This window comes from Carlito syrichta, unplaced genomic scaffold, assembly GCF_000164805.1.
Source record: "Carlito syrichta isolate Samal-C Ts95f unplaced genomic scaffold, Tarsius_syrichta-2.0.1 Scaffold118119, whole genome shotgun sequence".
NCBI classification, from domain to species: Eukaryota; Metazoa; Chordata; class Mammalia; order Primates; family Tarsiidae; genus Carlito; species Carlito syrichta.
The window spans coordinates 257,621-285,137 of NW_007062215.1; the positions used below are offsets into that span (position 1 = coordinate 257,621).

Below are 27,517 nucleotides of genomic sequence, written 5' to 3' on the forward strand. Positions count from 1 at the left end.
TGTGTGTGTGTGTGTGTTGGAGTCTCACTCTGTTCCCAGGCTGGAGTGCAGTGACACGCTCACGGCCACCCCAGCATCAACCTACTGGGCTCCAGTGATCCTTCCACCTCAACCTTCTAAGTAGCCAGAACTACGGATGTACGCTACCACGGCCAACTACTTTTTGATTTATTATAGGGATGAGGTCCCGCCAAGTTGCCCAGGCTGGTCTCGAACCCGCGGGCTCTGGCAGTCCACTTGCTTCAGCCTCCCAAAATACTGGGATGACAGGCTGAGCCACCGAGCCCTGCCTAATTTTTGTAGATAAACTTTCTTTAGCAGTTATACTCTCACCAGCAGTTTATGAAAGGGCCTGTTTTTCTTTTTCTTTTCTTTTTTTTTTTTTATCAGGCTGGAGCACAGTGGCACACACAGCTACTGCAGCCTCACCTGTCGGGCTCAGATGATTCTTCCGCCTCTGCCTTCAAAGTAGCTGGAACTGCAGGCGTGCGCCACCACCCCTGGCTAATTTTTTGATTTCTTGTAGAGATGAGATCTTGCCAAGTTGCCCAGGCTGGTCTCGAACCCTGGGCTCAGGCCATCCTCTCGCCTCTGCCTCCCAAAGTGCTGGAGCAACAGGCATGAGCCACTGTGCCCAGCGAAAGGGCCTGTTTTTCTGTGTCACTGGACTGTGGGTGCTATCAGACTTTTTTGCCTTTGCAATCTGAGAAATGAAAGTGATACATTGTGTTGATAGATTTCAGGATACCAAGGCAGATCTTTGTCCTTGGAGTGGGCTCTTAAGAGACAGTGTAGACAATGCATTTTCTCCCTCTTGCCTCTGAGCATAATAGAAGGTAATGACTTAACATTTTGTCTTCTTTCAGAAGAGAAGTGTGATTGTATGCTGAATTTTAAGGGATTTTTGTTATCCATATAGGTTGAAGCCTGTAGGTTATATAGCAAGTTCTCTGCTCGTCCAAGCAGTGTGGAAGCCATCCCTTCTGTCATTGAAAAGGTACGGTACTTAATAACAAGCCCTCCAAGTCAACTGGGTTTTCTCAGTTGCTCATACTTATGTTATTTTTACTCTTAAATAGAATGAGTGACAGGAATGTACCTGGGCAGTTAAAAATGCTATTGTTGAAAAGCCATTTACATTTTAATGTTCACTCTCATTATATTTAATTATAGAAAGAGAGAAGTAAAATAAGTTATTTTTGGAAAAATTTTCTCCTGTGCTGTAGTTTTTAAAATTACCATTTTAATTATATAAAAGTAAAGAGAAAGTTAAAGAGCCCTTGGTTACACTTACACTTTCTCTCATGCTTTTGCAGAATGTTATTTTTGAAAATTGTGACTAAAACATTTATAAGACCATCTCTTAGTTAACGAAACAGCATACAGGTTGAGTATTTCTTGTCTTGGGACCAGAATGCTTGGACCCATAAGTGTTTCTGATTTTAGATCTTTTCGGATTTTGGAATATTTGCATATACTTAATGGAGATATCTTGGGGATGTGACCCAAGTCTAAATATGAAATTCACATACACCTTATACACATGACCTGAAGATACATTTTTTTTTTTGGGTTGGAGTCTCACTCCGTCACCCAGGCTAGAGTACAGTGGCACGCTCACGGCCACCCCAGCGTCGACCTACTGGGCCCTGGCAATCCTGCCTCAGCCTTCCAAGTAGCCGGAACTACAGGTGTGCACTACCACACCTGGCTAAGTTTTGATTTATTGTAGAGACAAGGTCTTGCCAAGTTGTCTGGACTGGTCTCAAACCCGCAGTGGTCTCAGGCAATCCACTCACCTTGGCCTCCCAAAGTGCTGGGATGACAGACGGAGCCACCGAGCCCGGCCTGAAGATACTTTATTTTTCCCGTGTGCACCTGCGTTTTAGCTGTGACTTGTCATGTGAGGTCAGCTGTGGAATTTTCCACTTGTAATGTCGTGTTGGCACTCAAAAAGTTTTGGATTTTGGGAGATTTTGGATTAGAGATACTCAACCTTTATTATAAATTCAGGTAACCAGCGTTTATGTGTGAAATTACATTTGAGCTGTTTCAAAATCATGAATTATGAAAACCACTTGGCACATGTGGCAGTTTCACGGTTTCTGAAAACTCTGCCAGGTTACCAGAATTAGGAAGCAGGAGAAAGTACATGTTAAGGTGTAAAAACTTGCCAGGCAATGTCTCATGAGTAATTTCCAAGGCTAATGTGGTTGGGCATGGTGGCTCATGCCTGTAGTCCCAGCACTTTGCGAGGCTGAGGTGGGGAGATTGCTTGAGGCCAGGAGCTCAAGACCTGTCTGGACAACATTAGGAACCCCTGTGCCTACCAAAATAAAAATAAAAAGTTAGCTGGGTGTGGTGGTGCACCTGTAGTCCCAGCTCCTTGAGAGGTTGAGGCAGGAGGATCATTTGGGCCCAGAAGTTCGAGGCTGCAGTGGGCTGTGATCATACCACTACACCTTAGCCTGGGTGACAGAGAGAGACTCTATCTCTTTAAAAAAAAAAAAAGAAGTGCAAAACAACATGAATTTAAAAGCCATGAATGGATACTTTTTTTCCCTCTCTCTACTTTTGTTTCATTTTATTTTTTTTTTGAGACAGGGTCTTACTCTGTACCCAGACTAGAGTACAGTGGCATCATCCTAACTCATTGCATCCTCGAATTTCTGGGCTCAAGCAGTCCTCCAACTTCAGCCTCCTGACAAGCTGGGATTACAAGCGTGCACCCCCACACCTGGCTAGTTTTTAAATTTTTTTTTGCAGAGATAGAGTCTAGATTGGTCTCAAACTCCTGGGCTCAAGCAATCCCCCCAGCTTTGCCACCCAAAGTGCTGGGATTATAGGCATACACCACCACACATGGGCCTCTCTGACCTTTTAAACAAAGATATCATTAAAAATATATACACTCAACAGAGGACATTTCAATTTTAATTATATATTGTTTTCTCCACCTAAGGATGTTCAGAAAAATTAAAATAGTGCTCGTTTCGCAGTTTTAAATTATCTCCAAGTGGCGTATGCTAAGACTGAGACTTTTAAAATCTTTTTTTCTGTTTGTGATGAATGTAGGCAGTGAGAAGCAGTATCTACGGTCGCCCAGGTGCTTGCTATGTTGACATGCCTGCAGACCTTGTGGACCTCCAGGTGGACGTGAGTGCTGTCAAGTGAGTGATGGTGACACGGAGTTCTTCCGGAAGTGCTCATACATTATCATAATGCTTGCCTTTTAGAAAGAATTTACCTGACAGTGTATAAGGTAATCTCTGGTTGTCTTCACTTTTGCTGGTTTAGTAATTAAACTGAGTCCCAGCCAGAGGACTTAGTTCTCTTCATTAAGATGATATCATTTAGTAATTATTTTGGATTTAATTACGAAATCAAACTGGGCTTGGTGGCTCAGCCTGTAATCCCGCGCCTTTGGGAGACTGAGGTGAGTGGATTGCCTGAGCCCGCAGGTTCGAGACCCACCTGGGCAGCGAGACCTCATCTCTACAATAAATCAAAAAATCAGCTGGGCGTGGTAGTGCATGCCTGTAATTCCGGCTCCTCGGAAGGCTGAGGCGGAAGGATCGCCGGAGCCCAGCAGGTCGAGGCTGCGCTGGCCTGGAGTGGCCACTGCACTCCAGTCTGGGCGACAGAGTGAGACTCCAACTCAAAAAAAAAAAAAAAATTACGAAACCAAATACTTAGGGCTTCCGGAATTCCTCATTCGAAATTATGCTTGCAGTAACTGTGAACATGCGTCCCATGAACGTAGTGTGGGTCACTGAGCATCTTCAGAGGGTAAGTCAGGCAATGAGGTGTGGCTGTTGATAGGTGTTAGAACTCAGCACAAAAGGTGTCTAGCTGTCTCTGTGATTGACAAATATTCTGACACCATTCACTGTGTCCTCTTACTCCTTACATAAGCACTAAGTGAAAAGAAGTACAAGACACACTTTTTCAGGGGTATCCACGTCCCCTGGCCAAGGTGGTCTGTGAGTTAATGCCTCAGCCTGAGTGCCATTTGGTGCGTTCCTGCTGCTGGGGACCACATGGTTCCCTCGTGACTATAGCCAGACCGGGCATTACTTTCCACTCTGGGCGCCAAGGAGTGGTTTTGCTAGGGAGAGTCAGACAAAAAGGAAATCTGTCCTGTGTAATACATGATAGTCAAAATAAAATCGAGGGGGAGGACAAGCCTCAGGGAAGTTAACCCGTGAACTTTTTTTGTGTGTGTAAAGGTTGAATGTCAAGCCGGGCTCGGTGGCTCAGCCTGTAATCCCACGCCTTGGGAGGCTGAGGTAAGTGGATTGCCTGAGCCTGCAGGTTCGAGACCCACCTGGGCAACTTGGCAAGACCTCATCTCTACAGTAAATAAAAAAATTAGCCGGGCATGGTAGCGCATGCCTGTAATTCTGGCTACTCGGAAGGCTGAGGTGGAGGGATCGCCGGAGCCCAGAAAGTCGAGGCTGCGGTGGCTGGGAGCGGCCACTGCACTCCAGTCTGGGCGACAGAGTGAGACTCCAACTCAAAAAAAAAAAAAAAGATTGAATGTCCGCTTTTATTATGTGTCCAAGTTATACAACATGTTTTGCATCAATTAGAATAAATGAAATATCACAGTCAGGACTTGGTATTGAGAAATACTTAACTTTGACCAACAGCTTGCATATTTCTTCTACTAATACATATTGTGATATTAAAATATTAACCCAGCCAGTGAGTGGAGGTTTGGGGAGGCATTTAGAAGTACAGGCTGGGACACAGTGTCTGGTTCCATTCAGTCTCTACTTCATGTCATCTCGGCCGTGGTCAAATTACTTTCTCGAGTCTTTTTCCTTCAATGGTGAAATGAAGATAATGGAGACACCTAACCTCATTGGTTTGACAATTAAATGAGAATAAATGGCACATCACAAGTACTTAATCTTACATTTAAGCGTGGCTTTTACTTCTCCTACAGCCATTACTACTGCCACTGCAGTGCGGAGCCATTAACCTCGATTTTCTGTCAGTGAGTGAATCAGCCATTTCACTGGCCATCGGATGATATCAGGCAATAATTGTTAGTTTGTTGGATATGGTAATAGTGTTATCATTGTACAGGAGAAGGTTCTTATCCTTTAGACCTACATAAGGAAGTTTTTTTCTTTTTTTTTTTTTTTTTTTTTAGTTGGAGTCTCCCAAGCTGGATGCAGTGGCACACTCAACCACTGGCCTCTGGTGCTCCTTCTGCCTCAGCCTTCCAAGTAGCCGGAACTACAGGCACACGCTGCCATGCCTGGCTAATTTTGGATTTATTGTAGAAATGAGGTCTCACCAAGTTCCCCAGGCTGGTCTAGAATCCGTGGGCTCAGGCAATCCAGTCTCCTTGGCCTCCCAAAGTGCTGGGATTACAGGCTGAGCCACCGAGCCTGGCCAAGGAAGTTTTCAAGGGTGCCATGTCTTGATGCCTATGATTTACTTGAAAATGGTTCAGAAAAAAAGTACATGCTTGTATGTGCATATGCACAAATGTAGTAAGATGATCTTAGTTCTTGGGTCTACATGCTGGGTATATGGGGTTTAGTGCACTGCTTTTTTTTTTTTTTTTTAAGTTTCTGTGTATTTGAAGTTTTCACAATAAAGTCAGAGTTGGCCTCTTTTACGCAGCAGGGCTCTTTGTTCCAGGTATGTGGAGCGCTGCCTGCCACCTCCCATCAGCTTGGCAGAGGCCTCTGCTGTGCACACAGCCGCGTCTGTCCTGAGGAAGGCCACGAAGCCCCTTCTGATCATCGGGAAAGGTAGAACGCACAGAGCTCACAGCTCACTGGGCTCTTGAGAGAACACTGATTCTTTGCAGAAATCGGCTTTGTTATTTATTAGCATCTGCTCTAATGTTGGAAGTTGGAAGGCGTCCTCTTCATGTAGCATTTATTATTTTGAAATTAGAGAATTACTCTTGAATGCCCAGACATCTTGCCCTTCTAAGGAAATACCGCCTACTACATTTCTTTGGTCTTTTGAGTGAAATGTATTTGTTCTATTACAAAAATTTTAGAAAATCCAGAAAAGTAGAGAGAAAAAAATATCTCCATCCAAGGCAACCGTCTTTAACATTTAGTACTTGCCTGTTCCTTTTTCCATGTGGATTTTGCATATTGTAGTCATACTACACAGATAGGTTTGTATTCTCCCTTATTCATTTAGCATTCTCTTAAAAGTATTTTTGCCAAGTACTGTTTGTGTGGAGTAATTGCTCCATAGTCAGGATTTAAGGTGGATCTCCAGAAAGAAAACTGAGCTAGAGGGGTGGCTGTTTTTAAGAGTCTTGGTGCACATTGCCAGGTTGCTTTCTCCTCAGCTGTTGCACCAACCAATCTGTACCATCAGCAAGGTAGCCTCTCTCCTGTGTTCTAGAACTGAGGCTGCTGGGATCACCTTTGGACACACTAGTCAATTATCAGCCGCTTAGGGACTCAGCATTGAGGGTCCCAAAAAAAGGCATACACCATTTAAGAAAGGAAGAGACCGTATTAAAATTGTAATACTCAATATATACCAATAACAAGGTGAATACATGTCACGTGTGACTTCTGCAATTACAAGAGCAGTTCAAAGCAGTTGCCCTCAGCATGAAGACACCTCTTATTACAGCAAACTAAAAGTGATAGATAACATCTCTTAAAATGGGTACACATTTTTTTGGCACTCCCAGTATATAAAAACTAAAAATAGGCCGGGTGCAGTGATTCACGTCTGTAATACCAGCACTTAGCAAGGCCAGTGCAGGAGGATTGCTTGAGTCCAGTAGTTCAAGACCAACATAACGAGACCTCATCTCTGCAAAAAATTGAAAAATTAGCCAGGCATGGTGGTACATGTCTGTAGTGGCAGTTACTCAGGTGGCTGGGGCAGAAAGATGTCCTGAGCCCAGGAGTTCGAGGCTGTGGAGAGCAGTGACTGTGCCGTTGCACTCCAGCCTGAGGAACAGAGTGACACTCCAACTCAAAAAACAAAACAAAGCAACAACATCAAAACCCCAAAAAGTAGTTTTGGTAAAAATGGTGTAAACAGAAAAAATGGAGGGCAGAGCTGAGTTGAATGCCTTGATCGTGTATCATGTCTGGGCTCCAGGACTCAGACAGCTGCTTTGAGTCTCAGTTACTGGCTTGTTAGACTGGGATATAACTGCCTCCACAGGACAGAACCAAATAGCAGATGTGTGGAAAGCACTTGGTGGATGGTGTGTTTCCTTCTTCCTCCAACAAACATTGGATGCGTGCGTATGATAAGGCGGGATTGTAGACCACAGTCCAACAGTGGGTCCTGCCATGGAGAGATGGACCTGGTCACCCCAGGTGTGGCAGACTCTTACTGGTGTGTCCAGGGGGCACGGGCTTCTAGGGACAGCAGCAGCGTGCTTGTGTGGATCCCACAGAGAGGCCAGCGAATGCACAGTGCCAGGGAACAGTGGAGACTAGGTTGCCTTGTGGACAGAGACCACAGGCGGTGTAGGAGAGGACACAGGATTCAGAGATCCGAGACAGGCTTGCTGGCTGGGGGAGGGGCTGCTTCTCATCACACACGCATGCAGAGAACATTCTGGGTAGTTTTGGAGGGAGGAGCATTGGACTGAATCTGGAAGTGCACTATGTGCCAGGATTCAGTAGAGAATTGTAAGTTTTGAACACAGAGTAATGTTATACTAGCCCCCCCCAAAATATGAAGCTACATAGCCAAAAAATATAGTGGCCTTGACGACACAAGGAATGGAGTCACTCCAGTATTTCCACCATAAGTTGTTTTCTGTGTCATCAAGGGCATGGGGCACACCCCACAGTCACACAGCTGTCAGGGCAGACAAGAGTCTGCCCCACTTGGCTGGCTGTCATGGTCATGGAGTTGTGGCACCTGGAAAAGTATGCAGTCCTAGGTGTGCCCTTGCGGTCTCCTACCTGGACCAGGAGGCTGTGCAGAGCAGCTCTACTGCCTTGGAGAACGGCATGTGTGGGTGAAGAGACCTTTCTCTTTCAGGGCAGAGTTCTTCCCTGCCCGCCAGGGCTCCCCGTGAAGACGGGGGTTCAGGGAGTTGTGGGTCGTGTTCGGGGCCGCAGCCTCAAATGGGTGAGCCACCGCAGCAAGAGGGAGGTTGGATTTAATTTTAGGGTAGACATCCTTCAGTGTCATTGAGAGTAGTGGTGGGGGAATTAGAACTTCTGCTTTCCTGAGCGTTCTAAAGTGCCAAAGGTAAAAACCGTAGTCATAGTCTGTTTCGAGTTTAAACCCATGTATAAGCAGGAGAATATTTGAGTGGATCTAAGAGGAATTTGGGGCTGGGCTCACTGGCTCATGCTTTCTGTAATCTCAGTATTTGGGGAGGCCGAGGTGGGAGGATGGCTTGAGACTAGGAGTCTGGGGCTTCAGTGAACTGTGACAGCATCCCTGCGATCCAGCCTGGGCGCCAGACAAAAAGCCATTTCACTTGAAATGGTGTTAAGGGTCACGGTGCCTGGAGCTTCACTGAGTCGTCCACGACGTGCCTTTCTTGTAGGTGCTGCTTACGCCCGCGCGGAGGAGAGCCTCAGGAAGCTGGTGGAGCGGTGCAGACTGCCCTTTCTGCCCACCCCCATGGGGAAGGGCGTTATCCCTGACAACCATCCCTGCTGCGTGGGAGCAGCCAGATCCAGGTGCGTGGCCTTCCAGGCTCTCACATCTCGCCTGGACAGGGTTTGGCCGCTTGAGTGTTTCGTGACCTTCATACGTCTAGGAAGAGCTTCTGATAGAGCCGGGTCGTTTCACGCCCTCCTGTTCCTCGGGGCTTGTCAGCACCTCAAAGATGTCATCAGTGTCTCTGGCCCTCGTGGTTTCTCAGGCGCACCCTGCCTCTGTTCAAATTGTCGTTCCCGTGTGTGGGGTGTTGTTTTCCACTGGTTGCTCCCACGATTTCTTTTATCTTGGTTTTCAGCAGTTTGAATATGATGTCTGGACATGGTTTCCTTTTGTTTTCTTTTTCTGTTTGGAGTTCTCAGATCTTCTTGAATCTGAAAATTTATGTCTCTCCAAATTTGGAAGGTTTTCTCTCTTCTTTCTTGAAATATTTCTTTCCACATCATTCTTTTTCTCCTCTTGGAACTCCAGTGATACTAATGTTAGATATTTTTATACTGTCCCACACGACCGTGAGTACCCTGTTCAGTTTTCTTTTCAGTCCTTTTGTCTTATATTTTCTTTCTCTGCTGAGAACTTCTGGCTTTTTACGTTTATTTCAGTACTGTTTTTCTTTTCTTCATGGAGCATAGTTATAATTAATAATTGCTCTAAAGTCTCTGTTTATTAGTTCCAACATCCGGGTCATCTTGCATTGGCATCTACCATTATCTTTTCTTTTGAGAATTGGTCATATTTTCCTGGTTCTTTTTGTACTAAGTAATTGTGGATTGTTTTGTATTTATTTTGTGAGGTTCTGGGTCACATTAAGATCCTCTGTAGAGAGTTGGTTTTTGTGTGTGTGTTTTCACAAGGAATCAAGTGGGTTAGGTCAACTTTGGACGATGAGTTCTCTCTTACGTGTTGAGGCCAGTGGTTCCAGGGTCTGTTCCCTTTCAGAGCCTTTGTTGTGCTACTTTGGGTCTCTCTGTACAGGCCAGCTCAGAGGGGCCCCAACATGTTGCTCTTTCAAACCCAGGATTAGAGTTTTATTTTCACCCCTCCCTAGGACCTCCCTGGCTCCCCCCTCTCTCTCTCTCATGCCCATGCCCAGGCGTCCCTCTCCCGGCCCTTGCCGCCACCCTGTAGGACCACGTGACTCCCTGCTCTGTGGAACCAAACAACTGGAGCTCCAGAAGGAGGAAGTAACGGGAAGTCCCCCTACTCTTCAGACCACAGGCCCCTTCTCCCAGCTCCTCCTGCCTGAAAGGTGGCATCTCCAGGGAAGCTCAACTGCTTGGGAGCCACCACCATGTGGCTCTGCAGCATGGCTGCCCTGGCAGGGCTCCGAGGGAAGGAGACAACAGACACCCCCCATCGCCCCAGCTGGCAGGGGCCCCTTACCCTGATCTTCTGCCCAGAGAATGCGATTTCTCTGCAAGCAGGGCTGCCCTTGATCAAAGCCAGGAGATAAACGAGGGGGGAAGCCCTACCCTCTCACCTGTGTGGGCTGCTTCCTTGGACTCGCCCTTTGTGACTGGCTCTGGAAGCCTCCTCCTCTTAGACTTTTAAGACATACTTTTTGATACTCTGTGCCTTTTTTCTTTTAATTTCTATGTTATGAAACATTCTAAGTACAGACAGGAAGAGAGATACTAGAATGAGCATTTACGTAACTGCCACTCAGCTTGACCAGTGCAAACTGAGAAATTCAGGGATGAGTCTCTGAGCCAAAAGGTTTACTTGGGAGACACCTCCAAGAAGGAGTGTAACCCAGAACATGCTCACAGCTCAGGGTGGTCTTCGGTGTGTCTGGGGAGCAGAGGAAAGGGTTAGGGCTTTCTTAGGGAAAGAAGAGGCTGGTGAGTGGTTTTAAAAGAAATTTCAACTGTGCCTGCGGTGTCGAGAGCTAGGTAAAATTTGCCATCCTGAAGGACAGCAGGCTGTTTCTCTGAATTGGGCTTGTAAGACAGCAGTCAGACGAGTGTGTGGTAGAAGTGGCCAGCTGCCCTTGTATGGCCCGTGTAGGAAGCTGCGGTTTGGAGCAGTTTCTTGTGATGCTTCCTGTGACTTGGCAAATCATGCGTGAGTGTCCCCGCTTGGCCTTTCCTGGCCCCAGTTGCCAGGCTTTGACGCAGGTGACTCCATTTTGAATCTGGCAGCTTTGGCATCAGATACTCACCTTATGATTATGTTGCTTTAGGGTTTATGATTTTGTTTGGGAAACAAAAACTCATGGATGCGTTTGCAGTCTTGTGTGTATCTTTCTTGATCCCATTCCCTCTCCCTGTCCATAGTCACTACTGCCATGCACTTAGTGTTCTTCTTAGTCTCATGAGTGGATTAAAATTAGTGCTGAGGGTTTTGAAAATGTCATGTTTGCTGCTCAGTTGTTAACTGTTGCTCATTTAAAGCTGTTTTTGATAGATTATGTCTTTACTTTGTATTCATATTAATATACTTTGTGCAGTAGCCAAATTAATTCATATGCTATTAACTTTTTAATACTACAACTTAGGTTGAACTGAAGTTTGTCTTCATTCTAGCCAAATTTTATTTTACTTTATTTTATTTTACTATTTTTTTGAGTAGGAGGTCTCACTCTGTGGGCCAAGCTGAAGTGCAGTGGCATGATCATGGCTCACCACAGCCTTGACTTCCTGGGCTCAGGTTGTCCTTCCACCTCAGCCTCTCAAGTGGCAGGGACTGCTGGCTGGTACCACCATGCCTAGCTAATTTTTTAAATTTTTTTGGAGCGATACGGTCTCGCTGTGCTGGCGCAGCTGCTGTTGAACTCCTGGCTCAAGCAATCCTCTCGCCTTGGCCTCCAAAGTGCTGGGATTACAGGCATGAGCCACTATGCCCAGCTTTTGCCAAATTTTACGAAGATAATATTAAGGACATTAATAGTGTAAAAAGATTGTAAGGGACTATACATAATCGCATCAACAATTGTTAGAGTTTCAGTAAGTACATCTATCCTGCCAGTTAGAGCTCTCATCTGTTTATTAAATTGGGCCCCACAGTACTAAGACAGTATGTGAAGAAGCTTTCTTTTTGAGTATATAATTTCTGTGAAAAGTTGCGTTCATCACTGAGAAAGACAGAAGCGGCCATTATGGATTGTGTGTGGCAGAAGATAGGAAAAATGGGAAACAGACATAAGAAGCAGAGATGCGAGAAATGAAGTGCAGAACAAAACCCACAGCAGCTGTGATACGAAACTCTCCTGGAAGGCGGGGACATTCAGGCTGGTCAGCAGCAGCAGCCACACGCAAGGGGGGACCCAAAAGACCCCAGCATTTATTTGTAAAAAATCACACGTGTTTAAACTTCAGTCACCTTCAAGGGACTCACCATTTGATACAATGTACCTATCAAGATGCTTTTTCCACTGCTCAAAACAGTTTTGAACTCAACAATTTTGATGCCTTTTAGTGCTCCTGCTGTTTTTTATTTTACTTCTTCCACATCAGCAAGCATTTCCCTTTGAGGACTTTTTTCATCGGGGGGAAAAAAGTCGCTTGGGGTGAGATAAGGTGAATAGGGAAGGCAGGGCATGAGGGTCATGTGTTTTTTGGTCAAAAACAGCACAATGTGGGCAGGTACAAATTGTTGTGGGGAAAGAACCAGTCACCTACTTGCCACAAACATTCCCTGAAGCCAAATGCAGCCTCTCACAACAATGCTAAGTGGTACACCGATGCCAAGGCGTTCCTGGAATGCTTACCTAGCAGGGGAAGCCTGTACTATCCTGCCTTCCAAATAAAGATAGTTCCAGGTTTTTTTTTGGTGGGGGCATCCCCCTTGTTGTACATTATAAGAGCTGAATCTGAAACCTAATGACTCAGATTGAAAACAAGACTGGGCAAAGATATATAAAGTAATGTTTCTTTTTGTGAAAACAAGGAGGGTTGTGTTATCAAAGCAAAAACCATTAAAAGATTAGAAGTTATGTTGACCAAGTTTTAAGATATGTAGAAGAAAACCATTAGAAATATAGTTGGTAAGATATCTTGGAAAGCAATCCAGGAATATGAATCAGTAGTCTCAGAGATACCTGCTTTCAGGAAGCAAGTTGAAGAGTGCATTAAGACGTAAGCATAAAGACCTGCAGCCCAGCACTGTTAATAACAAAGAAAATATCCAACAGTTGAGAAAACAGTAAATGAACTGTGTTGTATGCATTCAGCAAATATGTAACCTTTAAAAATTGTGTTTAGGCACTTAATGACAAAAGGAGAATGGTCATGGTAATAGTATTATGTGGCAATTTTGTTTTTTTCTTTATACTACTTCTGCTTTTTCCAGATTGAATACAGTGGGCCTCTATTAATTTTTCTAATGATAAAAGTTAATAAATAAGATAGAATATATAGAGAGTTTATAGTAATTTTTTTGTACTTAATTCATCTTTTGGATTACTAAATAGAATGGTTTCATAAAGTAATGTAGCTTGAAAGATCAAATTTGCCCTAACAGGTGATTCTGAAGTCTAATGTAAACTCCAAATTATATTTTTCTAAATACTTAGAAATTAATTATAGAATCATTCAAATAAAAAATACATTTATACTTTTTATGTTATATCAGGTTTTTTTTTTTTTATTAATAGGGCTTTGCAATTTGCTGATGTAATTGTGTTATTTGGTGCCAGACTAAATTGGATTTTACATTTTGGACTACCTCCAAGATACCAGCCAGATGTGAAGTTTATCCAGGTATTGAGAGAGGGACTCACATCCGACCTCTCAGCTCATTGTTCTCTCTCTCAGCCGTCATCCACGCTGCTTTCTTCATGGCTTCCGGAAAGAATGATTTCTCTGTTTACAAAAGCAGAATTTTTAAATGGTCTGACATCATTATAGGTACCAAGATAAGCTGCCTTCCCAAGCTTATGAAGCGTAATGTGGGGCTTTACTTCTAAACAGAAAAACCTTCAAAGTCCAGTTTCAGTAGTTTGAAAAGTGTATTTTGCCTGTTCTTCACAGTTCAAGTATATTTATTTATTTATTTTTTGGAGTTGGAGTCTCACTCTGTTGCCCAGACTGGAGTGGAACGGCCGCTCCCGGCCACTGCAGCCTCGATTTGCTGGGTTCCGGCGATCCTTCCACCTCAGCCTTCCAAGTAGCTGGAACTACAGGCGTGCTACCACGCTCGGCTAATTTTTTTTTTTTTTTTTTTTTTTTTTTTTAATTGTAGAGATGAGGTTTCGCCCAGTTGCCCAGACAGGTCTCGAACCTGCAGGCTCAGGCAATCCACTCACCTCAGCCTCCCAAATCGCGGGATTACAGGTTGAGCCGCCGAGCCCAGCTTTAAGTATATTTAAAGGTAGGGAAAAGGGATGCAAGAGGGATGGTGGATTAGAAGGAAACATTCAGCATCGTTAGGGAGTGAGGTTTTCTTTTAGATGCCAAGATTTTCTCTTGGCCTTTGGCTGGAAATTCCTAAGTGACCCTGCTTGTCCCTGTGTTGTTCAGTGGCATCTCTGACCTCCCTTGATGATGCTCGTGTCATTGTGAGCCTCTGTGTGAGCCAGCTTCCTTGCTGGTTTGGGAAGTGCTGCCTGTGTGGAGCTTGCACACCTGTGTGCTCTACACGGCTCAGCCTCACCTGTCTTCGCGAGGCGGCAGCTTCTAACAGCCCCTTTCCCACCCAAGGCCACTGAGAACCACAGCCACAGACAAGCAGGGCCGCAGGTTGTACCTGAAGACGCTGTCCCACTTGATTCCAGAGTGGAACACGTGCCTGGGCAACTAGATCGTCCTTCCTTGCAGAAGCCATTTTCACATGTCCGTGGCCATCTGGAAGTGAAACATCTGAGCACATGGGGACGTGCCCATCCACATTCTAGAAGTGGTTCTCAGAGGTGGCTCCCTGGACAGGCAGCATCAGCACCACTGGAAATCTGCAGGAAATGCACGTGTCCAGGCCCACTGCACCCTTCTGAAACCAGACACGCCTCGTGGACCCCTGCAGTTGATGGCTGCACAAGCCCACTGGGAGATTCTTAGAGATGTGCAGATTGACCAACACTGCTCCAGATGTAATAGAAATTAATGAGAGTTAAAAACTGTAATTGATCAGGTCAGGTGCATTCCTGTGGGCGTCAGGGAACAATACCCAAACTCCACAGCGTAGATCTTAGAATGCTGGAAGATGGTGAGGTGCTGCACAAGTTGGGAGGTTCACATAGCCCCGTGGACTCTCAGCAAGGAACACGCCCCTGTATCGTTGGGTGCATATTCACAGTTTACGTCTTCAGCCCCGATGGACTTCTTAAAGACGTGTAAGAACAAGCAGGGGTCATTCTTCAGCCTTGTCTCTGTTTCAGGTGGACATCTGTGCAGAGGAGTTGGGAAATAATGTAAGACCTGCTGTCACTTTACTAGGAGACATCGATGCTGTCACTAAACAGGTGAGAATCTTTGCCTAGGTTTTAGTTTGCATGGATTGCTCTTTAGGGAACAATCTGTTCTTGAAAGTGTTTCAGTCTTGATTTGCTTGGTAATAGTGCTACTATTTAAACAAAATGTATGCTGGAAAACCGTTTTTTTGGGGTTTTTTTTTTTGAGTTGGAGTCTCTGTCGCCCAGACTGGAGTGCAGTGGCCGCTCCCGGCCACCGCAGCCTCGACCTGCTAGGCTCTGGCAATACTTCCGCCTCAGCCTTCCAAGTAGCCAGAATTACAGGCATGCATTACCACGCCCAGCTGATTTTTTGATTTATTGTAGAGATGAGGTCTCGCTGCCCAGGCGGGACTCGAACCCGCGGGCTCAGGCAATCCACTCACCTCAGCCTCTCAAAGGCGCGGGATTACAGGCTGAGCCACTGAGCCTGGCGGAAAACCGTTTTTTTGAGTTGCAGTCTCACTCTGTTGCCCGGGCTAGGGTATAGTGGCACGCTCACAGCCACCGCAGCCTCGACCTGCTGGCCTCAGGTGATCCTTCCGCCTCAGCCTTCCAAGTAGCTGAAACTACAGATGCGAGTCACTATGCTTGGCAAATTTTTTGATTTACTGTAGAGATAAGGTCTCACCAAGTTGCCCGTCTGGTCTCAAACCCCTGGACTCAGGCAGTCCTCTTGCCTCAGCCTTCCAAAGTGCTGGGATTACAGGTTTGAGCCACCGCACCTGGCCTGAAAACCATTCTTAAAATACAGCTTCGCAACTTGATGAATCCAGCTTCTTGTACCTAGGTCGTTTTTATGTAAGTTTTTTGCAAGGTGATTGAAAACTTAAAAGTCCTTCAGTGGCAAACAGTGATTTACTATAACAGGGTCCAGCTACTTGAAAAATTATAGGCCGGGCTCGGTGGCTCAGCCTGTAATTCCAGCGCTTTGGGAGGCCGAGGTGAGTGAATTGCCTGAGCCCACAGGTTCGAGACCCGCCTGGGCAACTTGATGAGCCCTCATCTCTACAATAAATCAAAAATTAGCTGGGCGTGGTGGCGCGTGCCTGTAGTTCCAGCTACTTGGAAGGCTGAGGCGGAAGGATCACCGGAGCCCAGCAGGTTGAGGCTGTGGTGGCCGGGAGCGGCCACTGCTCTCCAGTCTAGGTGACAGAGTGAGACTCCAACTTAAAAAAAAAAAAGAAAGAAAAATTATGATGCACCTTCCAGAGGAACTGAACTGACTTATGCACCAGACAAATCGAGCTTAGAGTTGCTTTAGGTCATCAAGGCATTTACTCTTCAGACTAAATCAGTGACTTTTCCAGGTTCTTTGTGCACAGTTTATAGATTTAACTGTGACAAGAGATGCAGTATAGCCACACCTCTCACTTGGTTGTGGATGATACAGACTGGCATGGTGATTGTGACTACACAACGCTGGGGTGTGCTTCGCAATCACTTAGTCTCTGCAGCCTTTTGGCTGTATCGTAGGAATGCAGGTGTTCGCCAGCTTTCCTCAGGTGTTCTGTGGAGGGGCGGGCTTTCCGTGGAGTGTCAAAGACTGAGGAGGGCTTCAGAGCCCTGCCTGAGGCGTGCAGCAGGAGCATGCCAGCCTGTCCTGGGAATCCAGCTTCTGGCAGAAGCCCACACAGGCCTGCCCTAAAGCCGTCCACGCGACCCCTGTCTGCTGCTGCTGCTAGAGTCGAGGGGTCAAGAGGGCGGGGTGGCCTTGTCTTCTGCTGAATGTCAGTGTGGCACGAGGTACATGTGAGACGTTTGTGTTAATAGGACGTAAGCTTATTTTCAGAAAGGAAAGAAAACGTTTGTGGTTTTTTAGCTCTTAGAAGAATTTGAGAAGACGCCGTGGCGGTACCCTTCTGTGAGCGGGTGGTGGAAAAGTCTGAGGGAAAAGACGGATCACAACGAAGCGGCCTCCAAGGTGAGATGGCCACTGAGCTCGTGGCACTGCACAGCCTACTGCAGCAAGACCTGCGTGTGCAGGACGCGTGTGCTCCTAAAAATTACCTTGTTGGCTCAGAACCACAGTTCACGGGAAGAGGGCTAGGGGACGGCTCTCCACACCTGGTGAGACATAACAGTACAGTGGGAACCTGGCACAAATGGGAGCACAGTTTGACACCTGCTTTAAAGTTAAAACATACACGCCCGTGGAGATGGCACTCTACCTTGAAAAGACCTGAAGCTTCTTGTGTAACTGAGCATCAGAGGGCTTGAAGCCATAAGTTGATGTGGCAGGTAGAGGGAGGGTGCTCTACCCAAACTGGAAATTTGGCTAGGTGCCGTGGCTCACACCTGAAAACCCAGCACTCTGGAAGCCCTAGGTGGGAGGCCTGCTTGTACCCAGGAGTTTGAGATCAGCCTAGGTAACATAGTGAGACCTCATCTTTACATAAAGTGAAAAAATTAGCCAGACATGTTGGTGTGCACCTGTAATTGCAGCACTTTGGGAGGCTGAGGAGGACGGATCACCTGAGCCCAACAGGTGAAGGCTGTGGTGAGCTGTGAACACACCACTGCACTCCAGCCTGGGAAACAGAGTGAGACCTCCACTCAGAAAGAAACAAGTTGATAGTTTGACCCAGCGTGTCTCCTTTTCATCTCCCTTCTGTGTCACCGTGGGAAACGTGTTTGTGTCTCTCTTGTCTGCACTCTGGCTCTGCTTGATAGTTTGGAATACATCACAACGCCAAGTCCCCAGGCCGTCCAGCACCAGCACCTAGCCCGCCATCTCTGCAGGTCTGGCGACATCTGCTTAAAGTCTCTGTGTGCTGGATGCATCCCTGCGACTGAGAGGCAGGTCTTGAGTGTCCTTGTGTCATGTTCCTGCATGTCCGCTGGGTGCAATTGTTGTGTTCCCTAGTGTTTCTTGTTGGCAGATCATGCGTGAGCAAATAGGAATTTGAGTGGTGCTCACTGGGCTCCGTAATTCATCGATGTCTCAGGATAAATCGCGTTTGCACAGCAGCATTGGGGCAAGACTGACTGCAGGTCGCCTAGGAGGGTAGGCACTTGCCTCTCCGTCTGCTGGAGTGGTGGAGGGTGCCCCACCCGTCTCGGGGCCGCTCTCAGAGCAGGTAGGGCAGGTGCTAGGCGAAGAGGCAGCGTGGCCTGGCGGCCTGGCTGCGGGAGCCCCACGACCTCCCTCCACCCCCAGGCGCATGGGACCACAGTGTTGCCTGGCTGGCTCCCTTCTTCCCCGGACACTGGTGGAGTGCATGTCTCCTGTCCCCTCTGCTCTCCGGTAGGGGAAGGACCAGTTTTCCAGGTTGATTTCCAAGATGGTAACTTTTCAATTTGAAGTTTGGGGCCATATTCCAGATGAAAATATTCTGGAATAAGATGTCGCATTTCTGCCCAGTGTTCCCCCGAGTGTGCGGGTGAGGAGGTTTGGTTTTGTTGAACCTCATGGTTCCTGGCGCTCTTCACTGTGGGCTCTTGGAGTCGGTCACACACACCCTGTGTCGGGGAGCTCCCAGAGGAGGGCTGTGTTCTGGCGTGTCCCCAGGACCGTGCACAGGCCACCAACCACCCTGAGGGGCCGTCGTGTAGCTCTCTGGGAACCTGCAGCTCACGGGTACGCCCGTCTAGTCCAGGCACCCTTGACTGCAGCCCATACCCTGGGTGTGTCCACTGCATCCCAGGCTCATCTGACTGTGTCCCCTCGGCCTTTTAGGAATTGGCTTCCAAAACGTCCCTGCCTATGAATTATTACACGGTCTTCCACCACATTCGGGAACAGCTCCCCAGGGACTGTTTTGTGGTGAGCGAAGGCGCCAACACCATGGACATCGGGCGCACCGTGCTACAGAACCACCTTCCTCGGCACAGGTGAGGCCTCCAGTGCGGGGTGGGGTGGTGGTTCCCAGGGGTGACTGTGTTTAACTGGAAGCTTCAATGACGCAGGGTAAGGAAGCAATGGAGGTGCGTTTGTTAGCTTACTCCTGCCTGCCTGTGGTCGCTGCTGAGGAAGCATTGTTACAGTTGTGCTTACTCTCATCTCCCTACTACCATCTTGTCTAAGTCAGGGACTCCCAAAGATCCCGAGCAGCTGGGGGAGCTCTTCATCAGGGGCTAAACTTCGAAACCACCCGCAAGAGCCTCGAGCCATCGTGAGCCCACGGGGAACATAATGCCACGGATGGCGTGGCAGTGAGACACCTGAACACCAGGTGCTCCAGGGGCTTTGGGATTGTCACAGATGCCGCCAGAGGAGGGGGATGCGGCCACACAGGGTGGATGGAAGAGTGTGGAACCACAGAGGGCTGTCTCAAGAAAAGACTCCCAAAGGCCAGTTGCGCCTTGACTGTGGGAAGATAGTTGTTGGTGGCAGTGAAGAAGGCAACACTGCAGAACATCACCCGAGAGACGATTCTGAACAGCATGGGAAACTGACTGAACCACGACAGACAGGCAGTGGCAGGTAAAGGGTCTCTGCCTTCACAAGCCTTGACGACCATGACTCCTTGGGTACAGTTGTCACTCGGAAATCACATACTGGGAAGGCCACGGTGTCAAGTAGGCAAGCCCTGTCCAAGCAAGAGGCCAGTGCTTCATCCAGCCACAAGGTCGGAGCGTTCTGGAAACTTTGCTGGGGTTGTGGAGGTGGCTTGGTGGGAAGGACAGCTTTGGTGATCAAGCAGACTTCACTGGTCATGATGGCTTTGACAGCAGCTATGGGGCAGTGACTGGCGGAAGCAGCTCTGGAGATGGGGAAGCTGCCGTCATTTGGGCAGTGACAGCACTCAGCCTTCAGGTTTGGGCCCCGTGAAGGAGGAACTCTGGAGGCAGAGGCTCTGGCCCTGAGGGGATGGAGGCTGTACGTTGCCCACCACGAGACCGAGGTGGCTGTGGCGGCACCAGTAGCAGCAGTGACGACGGCAGTGGCCGGGGTTGTAATCACTGCCAGGAGACAAAGCTCAGCAGGAGTGGAGAGCCAGAGGAGGGACAGGAAAGTGGCCGGTTGTGAAGGGTTTGTGGACGCAGCCACAGTGGTGGCAGGGCCCAGCAACCACGTGCTCACCGTGCTAGGAGATGTGCTCTAGGCCGGCGTCCCCAGCCTCTCTGTCATGAGGGACCGGTTTCCTGGAAGACAACTTTCCACGGACTGGGGTGGGGGAGGGGATGGTTTCGGGATGATTCAGGCTCTAACATGGGTTGTGCACTTCATCTCTGTTGTTGTGGCATTGTAATGTGTAGCAAAACATGTCGCATCCCGCCTCAGCTCCACCTCAGATCACCAGGCATGACATTCCCATAAGGCGCACGCACAGTTCACAGTAGGGTTCGTGCTCCTATGAGAAGCTAACGCCGCTACTGATCTGACAGGAGGCGGAGCTCAAGCTGCCGTGTGAGCAACGGGGAGCGGCTGTCGATACAGATGAAGCATCTCTCGCCCACCTGCCCACTGCTCTTCTCCCGCTGTGCAGCCCAGTTCCTAACGGACCGTGGGCCCTAACGGTGGCCCAGGGACCGGGGATCTCTGCTATAGACATTACCCATGTGTGTGGTCAAACAGCTTGAGCACTGTGTTTGTGACTAATTGTCTAACAGGTTATTTTAGCTTCTGTTCTGTGGAAAGCGTAAAGCATTCCAACAGGGTTTTAACATAGATTTTTTTCTTTGCACCTGTGCTGTTGATTGCTAAATGTCATATAGTGGGATCATGATAAATAAATATGCTTTAAAAAGCAAAAAAGAAAGCGTTTGAGAATCACACGTGCTCCGTGTACAGGGACGTGTTTCACAGAGTATTGACAAATAAGTTCCTCGCAGTAAAGACCGTATACTAAAGATAGAGCGATTTTGCTGTCCTTTGCTATTCCCTAAACTGTAGAGATGTGACTGCAAGGTTTGCGCCAACCCCAGCACCATGGCCTGCCCTGAGAGTTTTATCTCTGCCCTGTCCCTGCAGGCTGGATGCAGGTACTTTCGGAACCATGGGAGTCGGCTTGGGGTTTGCGATTGCAGCCGCCGTCGTGGCTAAAGACAGAAGTCCTGGGCAGCGGGTCATCTGCGTGGAAGGAGACAGTGCCTTTGGGTTCTCCGGCATGGAGGTGGAGACCATCTGCAGGTAAGGGCGTCCTGGATCGAGCGTTGCGTTCCTCAGTGTGAGGAGCCACGCACGAGACTCGCCCTGTGCAGGCCCCGGGCTGTCCTGAGGAGGCCAGTGTGGTAGCCCTGGCCTCCTCCCTGTATGCCACAAACCCTGACACTTTGGGGGGTCGTTTGGGGTCACTGGAAGCTAGTGTGGCTGGAGAGAACCTTGTTTGCCGCAGAGCGTGGTGGTGAGAGCACAGCCCCTGGGAAGGCAGCCTGGATTTAGTCCTGATTCTGCCACACCAGAGCCATGTCTCTCCTCTGAAATGGGAGTGGCAGTGGCCTCTGCCTTAGATGGTTGCGAGGAGCAAGTGGGGCAACCGGGGAGGATGTCGAGGCACTGCTCGGCGACCGGAAGCTACTCGCCTCATGTGTGAACACGAGGGATCAGGGCCTCGTGAGCTGGGGGGATTCAAGTGTGTTTGAATGTACGGGAGCTGTCGTGGTGTTAGCCAGGGCTCCGAGAAGGGCTTTTGGGAATCGTGTCTCGGGGCTTGCCCAGCTTTGGCGTATAAAATTTCATGGCCAGGCAAGATGCAGTCACCCCTTGGCACCCGCAGGGGATATTGCAGGACCTCCCTCACACACTGGCATCCACGGTGCTCAAGTCCCGGATATAAAATGGCGCAGCTTTTGCAGATAACCTGTGTGCATCCTCCTGTGTCTGTTCAATCATCTCTGGATTACTTATGACACCCAGTACAGTGTATGCTATGTCAGTTGTCATACGAGGTTGTTTAGGAAATACTGACAAGAAAAAAGCCTGTACATGTCCAATACAGACCCGATTCCTTTTTTCAAATATTTTTGGCCAATATAGTTGATTATATCCACAGGTGCGGAGCTCATGGCCATGGAGGGTGACTGTGTTTCTGTTAGAGTGTCCGTAGTGACAGCCAAGTGACACCAGAAAGCCGGTGCATGAGGGAGCCGGCCTCCTAGAGACCAAGACTCCTTGGGAGCATGGAGACAGTTGCCAGGCTCCTGCTGTTGGACAGTGTGCAGTTGGGTTTGTTTTTATCACCTGCCCTTGGAAGTAGCTTCAGAAAATAAAACCCATGCACTTCTTCAGTTGTTATTAAGTTGAATCACCCTCCTCTTTTGTGTGTGCTCTACCACGTGGCACACATTTGAGACTCTTTCCATGTTGACAACACGGCGGGATGTGTTTCTCACTGGATGACTTGAGCACACGCTGTGTATTCTAGTCCCTGTGTCTCTCCCACAGCTGCTAGCAAGGGCAGTTTCGTGTGGTGCTCAGTCGGTAGAAAGGTCAGTTGCACACAGTGCTCCCCGGAGCCCTGGAAGCATGCCGAAGAGGGTGAGTCAGGGGGCTGTTACTCGCCTGCCGGCTGGGTCTGTGGACACCCAGGTTCGGAAGAGCCCTATGGTCCGCCCAAGGTCCACCGCTGGGTGGCAGGGAAGCCAGATCCCCAGCTCTGAGCTTGCGTTCTTCCCATCATCGATGGTGCTTCGTGAATGCTCTGGTGTTCTTTCTTCGGGTAACCGGCGCCTGATCCTTTGCCTTCCTCTATTATCACAAAGGCTTATAGGAAATGTCCGTGTGTAAGTCAAATCTTCAGCCCAGAGGGCGGCAGTGGCTCCAGAATGAGGCCGACCGCCTTCGTTCTCGCTTCCCGCTCCCTCAGGTACGGCCTGCCGGTGGTTCTCCTGGTGGTGAACAACAACGGGATCTACCAGGGTCTTGACGCGGATGCCTGGAAGGCGCTGGCGCAGTCTGGGGACGCCAGCACAGCGTGAGTAGCTGGACGGAGGCATGCTTGCTCTTGTCTGCCCCACTCCTTGAGGCCGCTGGGTTGGCCGAGCGCAAGGTGGGGTGCCCTCGGCTGAGTGCAGCCCTCTGAAGGCTGGACTCCTGCTGCCTCCCGGTTCCTCTGGGCGCTGGGTATCCCTGTGACCAGGGAGGCCCTGCGGGCTCGGACGAACAGGTGGCTGCTGGCCTCGTCAGGAAAGGGCGTGCTCACCAACTCCCAGCCAGCTGCCTGTCATGGTGCTAGAGAGGCAGCGGCCCTGTGGGCGGACCACCCGAGGTCCTCTCTCCTTCACCCCTCAGCCAAGCCCTGGCATCTGCCAGCCTCGAACAGGGGGGCCTGGGGCACAGATGGCTCACGCCTCACCGACGGCCTTGTGGTGCAGTCACCACTCCCTTGTCCGCTTTTCTTTGGGGCCCTGAGTTGGTAGCGTGGCCCGTGCTGTCTAGTGTCAAGGCCACTGGGCACCTTGTGGTTGCTGCAGTGTACATTTAGGTGGATTACAAGTGGGTGGAAGCAGAGTTCAGTTCCTCGTGTGCCCAGTCATTGCCAGAGACCACAGCGCAGAGACAGTGGCCACTTGTGGGGAGCACAGGTGTGATGTGCTTCTGTCCTCACCGGAACGTAGGGCAGACGCTGTGGTAAGACCTTTCTGGAGAGCGGAGACGTCATGTGCTGGCCTCCCAGCTCGAGTGTTGAAGGCAGAAGTATGCCCTTCCGTCAGCTTAAACTTTTTTTGGATTATTTCATAGACTGGCGTTTTCTTTTTTCTTTTTTCAAGCCAGAGTCTCACTCTGTCACCCAGGCTGAAGTGCCGTGCCACACTCACAGCCACCCTAGCACCGACCTACTGGGCTCCGGTGATGCTTCCACCTCAGCCTTCCAAGGACCCAGAACTGCAGGCGTGCGCTGCCACACGCAGCTAATTTTTGATGTATTGTAGGTCTCGCCAAGTGACCTAGGCTGGTCTCGAGCCCACAGGCTAAGGCCATCCTCGCCTCGGCCTCCCAAAGTGCTGGGATGATAGGCTGTGCCACCGAGCCCGACCAGAATGACTTTTTCTAAAAGCTTTGAGCTGTAAATTTCATTGACTCGTGGCCTTGTTTCTCAGGGTGCCTCCAGTGTGTCTTCTGCCAAACGCACATTATGAGCAGGTCATGATGGCATTTGGAGGCAAAGGGTACTTTGTGGAAACGCCAGAAGAACTCCAGGAATCCCTGAGGCAGGCCCTGGCCGACACAGCGAAGCCCTCCCTCATCAACATCATGATCGAACCCCAGGCCACACGGAAGGCCCAGGTAAGTGCGCCTGCCCCTGAGCCTTGCCAGAACGTGCTCCCGCTGGGTCTTTCCAGGCCATTCCCGAGCTTGGCCCTTGTGGTGGACATAGGTGGCAGGTGTGTCGGGTGTGCTGTGGGAGCAGCAGGTGAGCAGACCCAGGCCCAGTCCGCCCCTTGCAGGGCTCACAGTCCAGTGACCTCACGACTGACGTGCCACGGCCAAGCAAGGGGGCTGCTCGGAAGGAAAGGGGCCCAGGTCTGAGCACACAGACAGCCCAGGAGTCAGGTTTATGTTGGGGTTGTGGGGAAGGCTTCTCGGAGGAGGTGATGCTGACATGGAGGTCAGCGGGATGGGTGGGGACTAGCTCGGCAGAGGGGAGAGGGGAGATGAGCCGGGCTTCTGTGGGAGGGGGGAGGGGCAGGGCCGAGGAAGAGACAGCAGGCCAGGGTGGCGGGAGGCGTGGCAGGGACACAGCCATGGGACCATCTGTACAGTCACAGTCCAGGTCGTTGGCGTGACCCCTCCCACCCCAGGGGAAGCGGCCTGTCTTGGGCCTCTCTGTCCTCTGGCCGGGCCTGTCGCTGCCCCCTTCTGGCCTGTCCCGTGCTCACCTGCACCTGCGGCCACTGCAGAGCAGACGTTCCCCCTGCTTTCGGCCTGGAGTCGTGGACATGGGTCTGCTGTGTGCTCGCTTTCTTTTATGAACAAGGCAGGGCAGATGGGTGAACAGACACCTGGGTGGTCAGTGAACTATAAATTAGCGGCTTTGGAAGGGTAAAATACGTAGAATTCTGCTGAAATTCTGTTTGTAGAAAAGCAGACGGCAGCGGCCTTGGCGTTTGCCTCCCAGCAGAGAGGCCAGGTGCTCAGGAAGCCTGGTGGGGGGTGGGGAGAGGCAGGGCAGGGTGGGGTGTGCAGGTGGCAGCAGGCTGGGAGTTGCCCCTTTACCCTCTGGGCATGTCCGTTGCCTTTTCCTTTTTAAAGCTCTGGTTTTTGAAGTGGCCTGCAGCCAGATACCCCATCGATAGGCCTTCCCATCTCCTGGCATTTCCTCAGTCCGTGGCTGGGTCTGTGCCCTCCAGTGACTGTGACCCAGGATGCCTTCCTCCTGGTGTCCGGCCCTCGGAGCAGTAGGGCAGCCATGGTCACCCGGTGAGGCCCGATGAGACATGCCACCATGCTGTCTCCACGCCTGGTGACCACGGAAGGCCTCGCACACCGCCCCCTCCCTGTGAGTGGCTCACCCTCAGTGGCCTTCCCACACCTCCTCTACGAGTTTGGTGCGGATATTGCTGAAGAAATGGAGGTTCTTCTCCTCCTCTCTGGAAACTCTGAGGTTCATCTTTTTTTTTTCTTTTTTTTGAGTTGGAGTCTCACTCTCGCCCAGACTGGAATGCAGTGGCCGCTCCCGGCCACCGCAGCCTCGACCTGCTGGGCTCCGGCGATCCTTCCTCCTCAGCCTTCCAAGCAGCTGGAACTACAGGCGCGCGCTACCACGCCTGACTAATTTTTTTTGATTTATTGTAGAGATGAGATCTCGCCTGCCCAGGCGAGTCTGAACCCGCGGGCTCAGGCAGTCCACTCACCTCAGCCTCCCAAAGGCGCGGGATGACAGGCTGAGCCACTGAGCCCAGCTAGAGGTTCATCTTTATATTTCATGCATTCATCCCTTCAGCATTGCTTACCTCCATTCTCCTGGAGTTCTGCGCATGGCACCGTTCCCGAGGGCTGTTTGGTCTGTCTGTGCCCTGTGCCTGTCATTGGTTCCCAGTGGAGGCTGTGGCTTCCTGCTCTGACGTGGGCGTGCCTCTCTCTGCACGTAACCTGCGCTAGACACACGTGCAGGTGGCGTGCGTCTCCCACGTGCAGGCCTTCCCCGTGTTCCTCTCGGACCTGGTGCGCCACCCCCTCCTTCCTCCCTACGTGTGAGCCTATGGTTCTCCCTGACTCTTCTTTGTGCTCCGATTGTGTCAACAAAAGAGGACATGGGAAGCCCCTGCAGGCTGTTGGGAGGACACGCAGCTAGGTTCACGTGTGGATTTCTGGCTCCCTTTTGGGAAAGGCACTAGGCCGAAGAAAACCTAATTTTTTACCACCGATGTGCAGGACTTTAGATTTTGGAGCTAGCAAGTCAGTGATGACACAGCTTGTAAAAGTTTCTTCCTTTGACTGAATGTTTGTGGTCTTTTTCTAGGATTTTCACTGGCTAACCCGCTCTAACCTGTAAGTGAAGACGCCATGGGTAGTCTTGAGTTTTCTGTTTCCTGCAAGATGAAATTTTATTTTCTGCAGTGAAATTACTGTAATGTTAAAATTATACAAAGAAAAAAATGTTAGCCCTTTGCCACTCCGATGTCCCCTCAGGGGATATAAAGAGATTGCTGGTGATTATACAGGACAAACTTATGCAAGTGCAAATTTTTCAAAAATGTATTTCCTTGAAGTTTTCCATCCAGAAACAATGAAAAACTTATGTCCCATCTGAAATCTGTCAAGCTTCTGATGGGTCAGTTGAGAAGTGGTTTTCAGGAATCACGAGTGCATCCTTCTATATTGTGTTCGAACAACAGACTGGACAGTAAATTACGTATTATCAGTGTGGGAGGAAGGACATGAGACTGCATCATCTGCTCAAATAGAGAAACACCAGGTGGAAGACGTCCAACAAATTACTAGTGAATGACATGTGTCAATGAACCTGCAGTGCACGTCGGTGACTGTTTCACACGTTACACAAATATAAGATACAAAATTTTGATTTTTTTTTGTCAAAAATAAGTAATGCAATGTCCAGGATTCCATTATAAGCCAACTATCATTACAATAAAATTATTGATTTCAATGCTGTGCTATTTAATATGAAGTGGTGTTTTTGTTGTTTTTTTTTTTTTTTTGAGTTGAAGTCTCACTCTGTCGCCCAGGCTGGAGTGCAGTGGCACGCTTACGGCCACCCCAGTGTTGACCTGCTGGGCTCTGGCGATCCTTCCGCTTCAGCCTTCCGAGTAGCAGGAACTACAGGCATGTGCTCCCATGCCCGGCTCATTTTGGATGTATTTTAGAGACAAGGTCTTGCCAAGTTGCCCTGGCTGGTCTCGAACCCACAGACTCAGGCAGTCCCCTCGCCTCGGCCTCCCAAACTGCTGGGATGACAGGCTGAGCCACCGAGCCCGGCCTGTATTTCACTACTTCATTAAAAAGTGCGGTCAAGCTGCCGGTAGGTGACCCATGTGATGTCTCCGAGTGCAAAGGGCTAAATGACATGCCCTTGTGAAGGAATCGAGGCAGGAAGAGTCGCGTCTTCCGCCCCGGAGCAGCCACTTCCGCACACAGGGGTGAGGGGC

General features: G+C 49.4%; 1 protein-coding gene across 1 annotated transcript; it reads left to right on the top strand.

The window, feature by feature from the left end:
* The first annotated feature begins 817 nt into the window (after window positions 1-817).
* Window positions 818-26,508, top strand: HACL1 (2-hydroxyacyl-CoA lyase 1). Its single transcript, XM_008047916.2, has 13 exons — window positions 818-836; window positions 920-997; window positions 3,076-3,170; window positions 5,659-5,771; window positions 8,522-8,657; window positions 13,232-13,337; window positions 14,951-15,034; window positions 16,845-16,946; window positions 18,702-18,856; window positions 20,940-21,098; window positions 22,774-22,881; window positions 24,008-24,194; window positions 26,371-26,508. The coding sequence occupies exons 3-13, from the start codon at window positions 3,124-3,126 to the stop codon at window positions 26,401-26,403; spliced, it is 1,230 nt and encodes a 409-aa protein (XP_008046107.1). The 5' UTR covers window positions 818-836; window positions 920-997; window positions 3,076-3,123; the 3' UTR covers window positions 26,404-26,508.
* The last annotated feature ends 1,009 nt before the right edge of the window (window positions 26,509-27,517 follow it).